The sequence below is a fragment of the Microtus pennsylvanicus genome, chromosome 7 (genome assembly GCF_037038515.1).
Source record: "Microtus pennsylvanicus isolate mMicPen1 chromosome 7, mMicPen1.hap1, whole genome shotgun sequence".
NCBI lineage: Eukaryota > Metazoa > Chordata > Mammalia > Rodentia > Cricetidae > Microtus > Microtus pennsylvanicus.
Window position 1 is genome coordinate 6,036,935 of NC_134585.1, and position 13,175 is coordinate 6,050,109.

Consider the following 13,175-nt stretch of genomic DNA (forward strand, 5'->3'; position numbering starts at 1 on the left):
CCTGGATAGAAAACTGGATTAAGTGGAGAGAACAAAGAGCAGGGCTAACAGGGCATTTCAGAGTTGAGCAATGTTAAACATGCCCCTTGGGAGTCAGTGTTACTTAACATTTTATGAATGGTTTTAAAGAAGGAATTCTTTGGGGCGATTCAAGGTACGCAGATTATCCTTTCCTTTCCAGGTAGCAAAATGTCAAGTCCACAGGGAGCATCTAAGTCAGGCACCTTAGTAATAGCCCCGCATCCCAGCACTTAGGAGGTAGAGGCAGTAGGATCAGGAGTTCAAAGCCAGCCCAGGATACCTGACACCCTGCCTCAAAACAATAATGATAAAAACAGGGAGTGTGATGGCTGATCTCAAATGTCAACTTGGTGAGATATAGGACCTGAAAGGTGCTGGGGGGGGGGTGAGACAGGTCTCTGGGCCTTCCTGTGGGGATTATCTGGGAAAGGCTAATTAGGGTAGGAAGAGCCACTCTACTGATGGGTGAAGCCATTCCCTAGGATAGGATATGGGATTGCCTAAGAAGGGGGATGGGAGCTGAACACAAGCATCCATTTCTGTGGCTGTCATGTGACCAGCTGCCTCAACTGTCTACTCCTGGGCCTCACCCCTCCACGACGACTGTAACCTGGAGCTGTGGGCCAAGAGCAAGCCTCTCTCCCCTAAGTTGCTCTTGTCGGGTATTTTATACAGCAATGGGAAAAGCGACCAAGGCAGGGACCACATTCCAGAACATTTCTAAAACCATATAAGTAACTGCAAAGTGGACATTGTCTTGCCACAGGGCCACGCATAAAGTGGTTTATGCAGGAGAAGATGATTTAGATGCTAGCTTTAAGACAGTGCACTCTGAGCCGGGCAGTGGGGGCGCATGCCTTCAATCCCAGCACTAGGAAGGCAGAGGCAGGCGGATCTTTGTGACTTCGAGGCCAGCCTGGTCTACAGAGTGAGTTCCAGGACAGACTCCAAAGCTACACAGAGAAATCCTGTCTTGCAAAACCAAAAATCAATAATAATAATAATAACAAAAAGATAGTAAGCTCTGAACTAGCACCAAGGAAAGAAAACTAGAAGTCAAGAAAATTATCCTTCAAGTTACCAAAGGGGCTGGAGATTCAGTCATTAAGGTGCCTGCCGTGGAAGCATGAGCTGTCAGCAACCCTAGTACTAGTGGGGATGGAGACAGGTGATGTCTCACTGGCCAGACATTCTAGGCAATCAGTGAGCTTCAGGGAGAGACCCAGGCTCAAAATACGAGGTGAAGTGATAGACATCAACCTTTGACCTCCACACGCATGTGCACCCACATGCATGCTCATTCACACACATGCACAGACATACATATGCCACACATGTACCAGACTTTAGCTCCCCTTTTCCTCTAGGAAGGAGATCTTGCTATGAAGTCCTAGCCCATGCAGGCCTTGAGCTTGCAGCTCTTCTCTTCCCTCAGTCCCTGCCCCCACCAAGCGCTAGAATTACAGCCATGTACTATCCACAGCATGACGTCAGCTCCTCTAAAGCCGACAAGGCCAGCAATAGTTCATTTAGCACAAAGACAAAGGACCCTGGAGAGATGGCGCAGCCTTAAGAGCACTGGCTGCTTTTCCAGAAGACCCAGGGTCAATCCCCAGCACCCACATGGTGGCTCATCACTGTCTAGAACTCCAGTTCCAGTACATTCATAAGGCAACATACTCATACATATAAAGTAAAAATAAATACATATAAAAATGATGTGGGATGTCCTTCTGTATATGTGCTGCTTTTATTGGTTGATGAATAAAGCTGTTTTGGCCAATGGCTTAGCAGAGTAAAGTCAGGCGGGAAATCTGAACAGAGATATAGAGAGAAAGCAGGTAGAGTCAAGGAGACGCCATATAGCTGCCGAAGGAAGCAGACGCCATGGAGCTGCCAAGGAAGCAAGAGGTAACAAACCATGAGCCTCATGGTAAAATATAAAATAATAGAAATGGGTTAATTTAATATGTAAGAGCTTGCTAGGAATACGCTAGAGTCATTGGCCAGTGTTGTAATTAATATAGACTCTGTGTGATTATTCCGATATGAATGGCTGGGAAACAAAAGAGCACTCTCCGTCTACATAAAAATATCAAGAAATAAAGACAATAGCATTAGTTGCAACAAGACTTCAGTATATTCTTCTCTTGTACAACATTATTCTGAGAGTCAAATAACCACCATCTTCAGGACTTAAGCTACCTGCTTGCAAAGGATTATCACGGATGGCAGCTGACATCCCCTCTTACAAGGGAGGGAGTGATGGGGAGGGCCCTGGGACCCTGACCTGGGGGGCCAGATAATCCTCCCAGTCATTTTTTTTTTTTTTTGGTTTTTCAAGACAGGGTTTCTCTGTGGTTTTGGAGCCTGTCCTGGAACTAGCTCTTGTAGACCAGGCTGGTCTTGAACTCACAGAGATCCGCCTGCCTCTGCCTCCCGAGTGCTGGGATTAAAGGCGTGAGCCACCACCGCCCGGCTCCTCCCAGTCATTTGTACAAAGTTTTGGCCTAACTGAACATGTTTTTGAGGTTTGGGGGCGGGGCTAGAGTACACAGGCTGGCAAAGGGCTCCATGCCGGTGGCTATGGGGAAGCAAGCATCCACGCTCGGTGCAGACTTACCAGTAAGGCTGTTTAGGGTCGTCCACGCTCCTGACACTAAGCCCTCACACACACTGTAAGTCAACCTGGTTAACCCATCCGCTTTCCAAGGTGAGCTTTGGCGGAGTCACACTCTTGTTAGTTATTAGGAGAGGCAAAGACTGTCCAGTCCCCTTCCCCTACTCCCCCATCCCTTCACCCGATCCCCCCACCCTGAGGAAATTGTCTCCACTTTCTCAGGGGTTAGTGTGCAGTGCTTGCAGGTAAGATGACAGAAAAGGCCCGCGGTGATGGCACACTCCCAGCTCTCCGGAGGCAGAGGCAGGAGGATCTCTGTGAGTTCAAGGCCAGCCTGGTGTACAGAGTGAGTTCCAGGACAGGCTCCAAAGCTACAAAGAGAAACCCTGTCTGAATTCTCCAAAATGTTAAGCCAGCAAGATGGCTGGCTCAGGGGGCTAAAGGGGCTTCCTGCCAAGCCTGAGGACTTGAGTTTGATTCCCTGGCCCTAAGTGGTGAAAAGAGAGAACTGAATTCTGCAACTTGACCTTCTCCACACTACACACACACACACACACACACACACACACACACACACACACACACGTACACGTACACGTACACATGCACAAATAAATGTAATTAAAAATAAAAACTTTTCAATATTTAGAACCCATAGGGTGGTTGCATGGGGTGGGCAACCTGCACAGGTCCACAGTCCCTTGTCCGAACAAAAGGGGAGTTAAGGATATTGGGAAGGGAAGGGGTTCATCTTTCATCTTCCTCATCGGTGCCATGGAGACGTCCGACATCCTTAGCGGACATGGTACTGGAAATCTGAACTGGAAGGGAGAAGTCCTATTTCCTCAGCATGGTTTCTAAGTATCTGCGTCCTCATGACCAGGATGAGACCCGAAGAGGGGATTATATCACTTGAAGCACGGAGTTCAGTTAGCAGAGGAGAGAGAGGTTCTGAGGAGCCAACTGCTGCTCAGGCAACAATTACCCACCCTGGACTACAGCCAAAGATATCTTCTAAGAAATTGGGATCATAAGGGAACAAGGGGGAGTAACAACCCTGGGTACCATTGAGTTGGGAGCCGTTCAAAAATGGTCTACAGTTATCACAGGAGGCCTTACTTGTAGGTTAAAGGTTTCTGTATATAAATGTTCTGGTATCTCCTTACCGCCCCCTCCTCCCCAATGACACCCAGAACCTCAGCCCATCAAAGGCAGTCTCATCTCCCTTTTCTTTCTTCCCTTACCTGGCTCTCTGCTTCCACTGAGTAGGAACTTTCAGCCCCGCCTTCCTGCCCATCGAAGCCCCGCCTCCCCGGCCCACCTGTGTGCCCAGCCCCTGACGTAGCCGCGGGGCTTCAGCGGCCCGCAGGATCCCAGATCCTCATTGGTCCATCCGTCCACCGGCCTGCTCAGCCCACCAATGGCAACGCCGCTGGGCGGGGGGAGTGCCCACATCCAAGATGGCGCCCCCAGGAGCTGGGAGCGGGTGACCGGCGGCGGGGAAGCGGCCTGGGCTGGCCCTCAGATTGCGGGGTCCCGGGGGCCTGTCGCGGGGCGCCCCCGTGACCCACCGACCAGGCCTACCCCCGGGGCCGGAGCGATGGCCGCCGAGAACAGCAAGCAGTTCTGGAAGAGGAGCGCCAAGCTGCCGGGGAGGTGAGCCCAGGACGCTGAGGGGAGTGGGGATTGGACCCAGAGCCTTCCACATCCTGATCCCCGAATCCGGCGGGCCTGGGGCGCCCCTCGAGGCTGGAGGGTTGGAGGCGGGGTGGCCCAGGCTGGAGCAGCTGTCTCTAAGAGGAGCTTGGCCAGCTTGGGTGTGGGGTGCAGGCTGAGGTCTGGGGCGGGGAACTTCAGCTGGGAGGTGTCCGGGGACCCGGTGTGGGGGCAGCGGAGTTGGGGGAGTTGCCGCTGTCAGCCTGGCCTTGGAGGACCACCTGCACCACCGCTTCCTACTTTCTACAGAACTCCTCCGGGGTCACCGACAGCATGGGTGGCCGCTTGCGTGGGGTTGGCCCTTGTCCTGGGTCCCCCTTAGGACTCCCCAGGGGTTCCAGTGGGCTAGCCTGGGGCAGGCCGGCAGGGGTGTGAACCGGGAAAGTGAGGGGAATTCTCAAGCCTGACCTTACTTTGTCTTGCGTTGACCCTTTTCTCAGAAATTATTGCAGAGTGGTCCCAGGATGGAGAGTAAAGTTACTCCTTTGGCATTTTTTAATCACTTGTGCAACCCAGTTTAACCTCTTCCACCCGAGAAGTACTCTTCCCTTTGTGTAGACGCATTACACTCTTTCAGTCCTGTTTTGGTGGAGAGCAGGCCTCCCGGGCAACTGATTGTCTTAGTGTTTCTTTCTCTTCTTGGTGTGTGTTGACATTCGGAGCAGTTGTCCGTCCGTCCGTCATTCTGCAGCTGGTTTACTGCTTCAGTTTGTTTGGGGTGGCGCCTTGAAAAGTGAAAGGAGTATGTGTTTCCCTACAGAATTTATGGTTTCTGCCTGCCACAGCTACTTAGTGTTAGCATTTCTGTCTGGTCACGTTCCCTTCCCCACATGTTGTCTTTCCTGAGTGATTTATGTAGTCTCTTCCTTCAGGTGGAATCCTTTGACCTGTGACTTCTCTCTCCCCTCCCTCCCTCCCTCCCTCCCTCCCTCCCTCCCTCCCTCCCTCCCTCCCTCCCTCCCAGAACTTCTCCCTTCTGCCTCCTCCTCCTCTCCCTCTTTCTCCCCATCTCTCTTCACACTGTTCAAAGCAAATACTCTACCACTGAGCCTAAGAGAGAGTCAGTGTCGGCTGTGGAACTTGCTAGACACGGAGAAAGTTTAGGAGCCCCCTTTCAGCAGCACACCCGTAATCGAAAGCCAGGGGAGGCAAAGGTAGCGTGGGATTAAGGAGCTGTGGGGTGGCGGTGCTCACACACTGTACAGTGACACTCTGTGTTTTTAGATAAAGCTTCACTTCCTGCCACCGATTTATTTTCCTTCCTGCTTGAGCAAGTTCTCCAGCTGTGTGTCTGTGAGTTTGCCACTGCGGGATCATCGAGCTTTGATATCTTAGATAGTGATCACTGGAAAAAACGATCCCGTCAGGAAGCAGTGGTGGGGCAGTGGGAGATGGGTGGTCCTCGTGCCTTCTGACCGCCAGATGTGAGGCATTAATGGCCTTTTGTTTTCTTAATTTCCTCTCCAGGACCTATAGCAAGTCAGCTTTTTAACAGTACTACTTCAAATAATTATGTTTATTTATCTGCTACTTCATTTGTAATGTGTGTAGGTGTGTGCCTGCCACAGTGCTCGTGTGGAGGTCAGAGGACAATCTGTGGGAGTCAGTTCTCTGCTTCTACCTGTGGATCTCAGGGACCAAACTCAGGTCATCAGGCTTAGCAGCCAGTACCTTTACCTGCTGAGCCATCTTGTTTGTTTTGCTTTTTTTTTTTTTTTTTTTTTTTGAGACAGGGTTTCTCTGTGTAGTCCTGGCTGTCCTGGAACTCACTCTGTAGACCAGGCTGGCCTAAAACTCAGAGATCCACTTGCCTCTGCCTCCTAGTGCTGGGATTAAAGGTGTGCGCCACTGCCTCAGGGGCTGAGCCCTCTTGTTGGCCCAGAAATATTACTCTTGCTGTATAGGAAGAATCTGCAGTTCCTTCAGACCTCAGGCTTCTTTTCTCATCTTTTTTTTTGGTGGGGGGGATGTTGGGGTTTTTTGGAGCCTGCCCTGGAATTAGCTCTTGTAGACCAGGCTGGCCTTAAACTCACAGAGGTCCGCCTGCTTCTGCCTCCCGATTAAAGGCGTGCGCCACTGCTGCCCAGTTTCCTTTCTCATTTTGAAACAGAGCAGTAGAGGCAAGAACTTTGGAGTTCAGGTTATTATTGTTGTTGTTATTCAGATTCTCTTGTCCATATGATTAACAATCTGTCTAGGCTGTTTTCTAATCTAAAAACCGGGAATAAAAACCCTTCCTCAGGGTTCCTGGGAAGGCTAAATGAAATGCCCCGTTTGTAAAGAACCGCAACAAGGTTTGTTTAGTCCTTCGGACTTGGACCATAAACAGCTATTATTGACCACACTGCTGTTATTAGAGCAAGGAGACACTTATAAGGATGTTTCCCAGCCCCCCCCTCGTATTAGCTTTGTCTTGTTTATCATTGAGGCATAAGAATGTTGCCATGATCCATGAACATTTTTAATACCTTGCCTGGTGAGGGATGATTGAGAGTCCCAGAGCTCAGGGGTATCAGGGAAAGCAGGTGCTCACTTCCATAGATGGACTTAGACTTCTGAACCCCTCAGTCTGGAAGAGAGACCTTCTCTCCTGGCTTGGCAGATGAGTGAGCAAGTGCAGGGGTCCCCACATGGGTAGTTTGAAAGGTGAGGAAAGCTCAAGCCTGGCCTGCTACTTCCCGTTTCTTTGGCCCGGATGGAGTGACTTTGCTGACAATAAAGAGAAGTTAGAATAGCCCTAATTTAAAGCAAACAAAGCTTTCCTTCAATTTTCTTTATTTGTTTTGAGACGGAGTCTCACTACTTAGTCCTGGTTGCCCTGGAGCTCACTACAGAGACCTGGGCTGGCCTTGAACTCACAGAGGTCGGCTTGCTTCTGCCTCCCCTGGACTCTTTTTTTTTTTTTTTGGTTTTTCGAGGCAGGGTTTCTATGTGGTTTTGGAGCCTGTCCTGGAACTAGCTCTTGTAGACCAGGCTGGTCTCGAACTCACAGAGATCCGCCTGCCTCTGCCTCCCGAGTGCTGGGATTAAAGGCGTGCGCCACCACCGCCCGGCCCCTGGACTCTTTAATATTTATTTATTTATTTTGTTTTTGTTTTTGGAAACAGGGTTTCTCTGTAGCTTTGGAGCCTGTCCTGGAACTAGCTCTTGTAGACCAGGTTGACTTCTAATTCACAGAGATCCACCTGCCTCTGACTCCCAAGGGCTGGGATTAAAGGTGTGCACCACCACCACCTGGTTTCTTTAAATATTTTTAAAAATTTATTTTGGCTGGGTGATGGTAGCATTATTGAGATATTAAATTTACTCTATTTTTTTTTTTGTCTTGTTTTGTTTTTCGAGGCAGGTTTTCTCTGTGTAGCCCTGACCGTCCTGGAACTCTATTTGTAGATCAGGCTGGCCTTGAACTTAGAGATCTGCCTGCCTCTGCCTCCCAAGTGCTGGAATTAAAGGCCTGTACCACCACCACCCAGCCACTCTTTATTTATTTTTTTTAGATTTAATGAATTAATTAGTTTGTCCTTTGAGACAGGGTTTTACCAAGTACCCTTGGCTGGCCTGGAACTCACTGTGTAGACCAGGCTGCTCTCAAACTTGCAGAGATCCTCCTGCTTCTGCCTCCCAAGGGCTGGGATTAAAGGTGTGTGCCACCAGCCTTGACTGATTCTTAAGTGTTTTGCCAGCATGTATACCTGTACACCTTGTGCACACCTGGGGCTGGTAACAGAAGTCATAAGAGGGAGTTGGAGCCCCCTGGAACTTGGATTATGAAAGATAGTTGTAAGCTGTCATGCGGGTGCTGGGAACCAAACTGGGTGCTCTGCAAGAGTGATGTTTACTTCCAGCAGTGGGCCATCATCCCAGCCTCATGCTCATTCGCAAATGCACGCTCACTCGCAAATGCAGGGTCCAGTGGAGTGCAGCCAATTCATCCTGAGGGCAGATGCTTTTGCGCATCCATCACCACCAACTCGAGAATGCTTTTTAAAAGATTGGTTTATTTTATCTCATATGAGTGCTTTGTCTGCATGTACGTAAGCAAATCTTGTGTGTGCAGTGCCTGCAGACGTCAGAAGAGGGCATCAGATAGAGCTGAAGCTGCAGATGGTTGAGAGCGGCCATGTGGCTGCTGAGAACTGAACCTAGGTTCTATAAGAACAGCCCATGCTCTTAACCACTGAGCCTCGCTCCTGTCTCTGAAAAGATATTCTGAAAAATATTTCTTTTTAGACAGTGTCTTATATAGCTCACTGTGTAGACCAGGGTGGCCTTAAACTCCCAGAGATCCACCTGCCTCTGCCCCGATGCCAGCACACCCAGCTTAGGGCACTGTGTCAGTGTGGGCAGATAAGCAGCATGTGCCATTGTCATGGAAAGGACCCGTGTTAGATAGAGCACAGCCTCTGCAGCCGATTGCCTGGCTTCAAATCCCAGTTGCTAGGTGACCTGTCTCAAAAACCTAAAATGAGGGCTAGGGATGTAGCTCAGTGGCTGACCCTTGAGGTCAAGGGTCAGTCCCAGCACCAGGGAAACTCATTCTAGTCCACCTGAGAAAGTGGATTACTGGGTCCTGCGTCTTAGTGGCCATAGGGCTATAGGGCGTTTAAAATTCCTCCCACCTCCACTTTTGCCAGCTTAGTTGCAGGAAGGTGACCTGATATTGGGACAGAACCTTTCTTACATGATTACACTTTGCCAAACCTTGTAGTACCACTTCTGAGTTCTGGGAGGACAGGTGCGGGAGGCAAGTTAGGTGGTCACTGTGTTCACAGTGAGCAAGGTAGTAAGGCCTGAAGCCGTCAGGGAGTAGGAAAGACCAGTTGAGTTCAGATCCAAGGGACTTTGCCGATCACTGAACATAGGGAATGGGTGGAGGGAGGAGGGGTCACTCCCAAGTCCTGATCTTCAGAGAAGAAGCCGAGTGAAGTGGCTAGTGGGCAAAGGAACCTACTGCCAAGCCTAAAGACCCGAGTTCAGTTCCCAGGACCTACATGGTGGAAGGAGAGAGCTCACTACCTGAATTGTTCTCTGGCCTCCATCTGTGTGTTATACACACACACACACACACACACACACACACAAAATGTAATAAAAAATGAGTGCTTTAGTTAGGTTTTTTTTTCCTGGTTTTTTGAGACAGGGTTTCTCTGTAGCTTTGGAGCCTGTCCTGGAACTAGCTCTTGTCAACCAGGCTGGCCTCGAACTCACAAAGATCTGCCTGCCTCTGCCTCCCAATTAAAGGCGTGCTCCACCACTGCCCGGCGTAGAGTTTTTTATTGCTGTGAAGAGACCCTGTGACCCCAGCAACTCTTATAAAGGAAAACATTTCATTGGGGCGGCTCACAGTTTCAGAGATTCAGTGCATTGTCTTCATGGTGGGAAGCACAGCAGTGTGTAGGCAGACGTGGTGCTGGAGAAGGAAACTGCCACACACTGGCAAGATTTATAGTGACACACTTCCTCCAACAAGGCCATACCTCCTAATATTCTACTCCCTGTGGGCCAAGCATTCAAATGCCTGAGTCTATGGGGCCATACCTATTCAAACCACCACATTCCACTCCCTGACCCTCATAGGCTTGTAGCCATAACATAATGCAAAATGCCTTTAGTCCAACTTCAAAAGTCCCCATTGTCTATCACAGTCTCAACAATGTTTAAAAGTCTTTTCTGAGATTCATGCACTCTATTAGTTGCAATCTATAAAATCAAAATAAAAAACAGATTATTTTCTGTACCCCAGTAGTTTCTTTGCCAATGTATAAGCCAGACCAAGCCAAATTGAAAAAGTTGAAGAACAGGCTTATTTGAGCAAAGCTATTCCTAGGTGGGTTTTCCAGTCCCAGAGATGGAGGCTGGAGAAGCCACATGGGCAAACTAAAGCAGGGAGAGTAGATAGCTTGCAGGCAGGGGGTGATGATGCGTCCACCACAGGCTGGGCTGTGCCCAAGTATGGTCAAAAGCTGAATGCTTTAGGTGGGGACCTGGGCTGATGGCAACTTCAAGGGAAGAGCTGCTATAGCCACCAAGAATGTGGGCTTTTTGGTACCTTCCCTTTGTTGGAGATTCTCTGAGAGGGCGGGTGAGCTGGAGGTCACACACTGTCACACACTTCCAACATATAATGGCGAAGGATATGCACTAGTGTTTCAAAATGGAGGGAAGGGAGGACAGTGAGGAAACACTGGACCAATGCAAGACCAAGCTGGGCAAACTCCAAACTCTGCACTTCCGTGTGTGCTGTCAAAGCACTCTTCAGAGCTCCACTCCTTTGAGCTTTGCTGACTCCAACACACCTCTTTCTCTTGAACTGGTTCTATTCCCTGTTAGCAGCGTCCCTGGCATCTCCAACACCTGGGGGTCTCCAGGGCAACCCAGGCTTCACCTTCACAGCGTTACACAATGGCCTCTCTGTGCCTCTATTCAGGGACAACCCTGACACGTGCCTGGCCTCAGCAGTTTTTCTTAGTCACAGAGGAAGACTCCATAACCCCTGTCTTCTATCCTTGACTCTAAAGCCAGGACCACATGGCTGAAACTGCCAAGTTGTGCTGCTTGCTGGGGCTGGAACCTGGTCACCTCATTTAATTATATCTTTACTAGCTTTCTGTTTTCCATGGTTTCCTTCATTGCCTTAGCTTGGCTGTCCTGGAACTCAAATCTGTAGCCCAGGCTATCTCAAATTTAGAAATAGGCTTGCGTCTTTCTCCTTAGTGCTTGGATTAAAAGGCATGCACCACCATGCCTGGACCTAAACTGTTCTTTCATTCCTTTTCACAAGTTGGAAGTTTGGGTAAGGTCTTGCCCTGAGGTCACCACTCCCTTATTCTATTCAACAACCAGCTCTTCTCTAATCTGTTTCTCTCCTTGAACACAGGTTCTAGCTCCATTCCACTCCTGGTGCCCTTTCCTCCTCGATCTGTGTGTTTTGTATGTTTCCTTGCTCAGCTTGGTCCTTGTCATTATAAATCTTCTTAAGAATGGACACCAGTAACCACATGACGGTGTCTATGCTAGGCTGTTTTGAGATTTCCTCTGCTAAGGCAATTAATTCAAAGCTCTTTAGCTTCAGGTAGATTTTTGGACAAGGGCAAAACCAGCCACATTCTCCACCAAACTATCACAAGAACGGTCTTTAGGCCACATATTAAAATTCCTCTCCTCTGAAACCTCTTGAGCCAGACCCCCACTGTTGAAATCACCTCAGCACCACTGTCTTCCATGCTCCCACTAGTGTGACCCATTACACAGTGTTTAAAGCATTTCACTGCTTTCCTAACACAAAGTCCCTGAGTCCACATTCCTCCAAACAAAAACACGATCAGGCCTAGCACAGCAGTACCCCAGTCCCTGGTACCAACTTCTGTCTTAGGGTTTCTGTAGCTGTGAAGAGACACCATGACCACAGCAGCTCTTAGAAAGGAAAACATTTAACTGAGGTGGTGACTTACAGTTTCAGAGGTTTAGTCTATCATCATCATGGAAAGCATGTCAGCATGCAGACAGATGTGGTGCTGAGAAGGAGCTGAGAGTTCTATGGGGTTTTTTGTTTGTTTGTTTTGTTTTTGTTTTTTTTTTTTTTTTAGTTTGTCAAGACAGGGTTTCTCTGTGAAACAGTCCTGGCTGTCCTGGAACTCACTCTGTAGACCAGGCTAGCCTCAAACTCACAGAGAAACGTCTGCCTCTAGCTCCTGAGAGCTGGGATTAAAGGTGTGAGCCACCAATGTCAGGTGAGAGTTCTACAGTTTGATCCCCTACACACTGGCACGACTTGAGCTTCTGAGACCTCAAAGCTTGTCCCCAAAGTGACATACTACCTCCAACAAGGCTACACCTACTCCAACAAGGCTTTCTAATAGTGCTACTCCCTGTGGGCCAAGCACTCAAACACATGAGTCTGTGGGGCCATACCTATTCAAACCACCACATCAAGTTTTACAATAAAATACTGAGCTCTGCCACACTTGATTTCCTTATCTATGGTATTGTAATAAGAGGCCACTTGTTCATTTCCCGGCTGCCCAGACTCCTGAAATAATCACACAGAAACCATATTATTTAAATCACTGTTTGGCCCATTAGCTCTAGCTTCTTATTTGCACGTTCTTACATCTTAATTTAACCCATCTCCATTAATCTGTGCATCACCATGAGGTTGTGGCCTACCAGCAAAGTTTCAGCATGTCTGTCTCTGGCAGCAGCCCCATGGCTTCTCTCTTGACTCCACTCCTCTTTCTCCCAGCATTCAGTTTAGTTTTCCCTGCCTAGCTCTTTCTGCCCTGCTCTGCTCTAGGCTCAAAGCAGTCCTTTATTAACGAATGGTATTCACAGCATGCAGAGGGGACTCCCACATCCCAATGGAATGACAGGCTTGGATTGGGTGGTCCATGAGATCCTGACCAGTTCTGAAGCTGAGCATCACATTCCACATTGTGCGTCAGCTCCCACTCGCTGGGCATGACTGCTGGGCAGATCTGAGGGCTGGGCAGAAGATGGACTCTTCCTTTAAAAGTAGCCAATCTCTGGCCCTGGTGAACTGCTGAGTGTGGCAGAATTACCAGATGCTAGAATTTGAGGCTAAGACCCTGTAGAGAAGAGAAATGAGGCCTGATGGGGAGGCCATGGAGCAGATTTGAGGACTCCTTGCCCCACCCCAGTGGTCTCCCTCTTGGTGCTTCTCGCCCTTCTCAGTCCTGGTTGTTTCAGGAGCAGTGTAAGGAATGTGGACACTAGTCATGAGGGTGTAGGACGCATACCTCAGGCCTGTTGGGACTACTTCTCTTTCCTCTAACCAAAAAGCTTTTTAGTAGTTTAGATT

The 13,175-nt window shown here is 49.0% G+C and overlaps 1 protein-coding gene across 1 annotated transcript in view; it reads left to right on the forward strand.

The window, feature by feature from the left end:
• Positions 1-4,085: 4,085 nt before the first annotated feature.
• The window catches only part of Tbc1d22b (TBC1 domain family member 22B), a 56,740-nt gene continuing 47,650 nt past the window's right edge, over positions 4,086-13,175 (forward strand). The window contains exon 1 of the mRNA XM_075979744.1: positions 4,086-4,297. Coding sequence (XP_075835859.1) covers positions 4,242-4,297 — 56 coding nt within the window. The 5' untranslated portion in view covers positions 4,086-4,241. The remainder of the gene's footprint in view (positions 4,298-13,175) is intronic.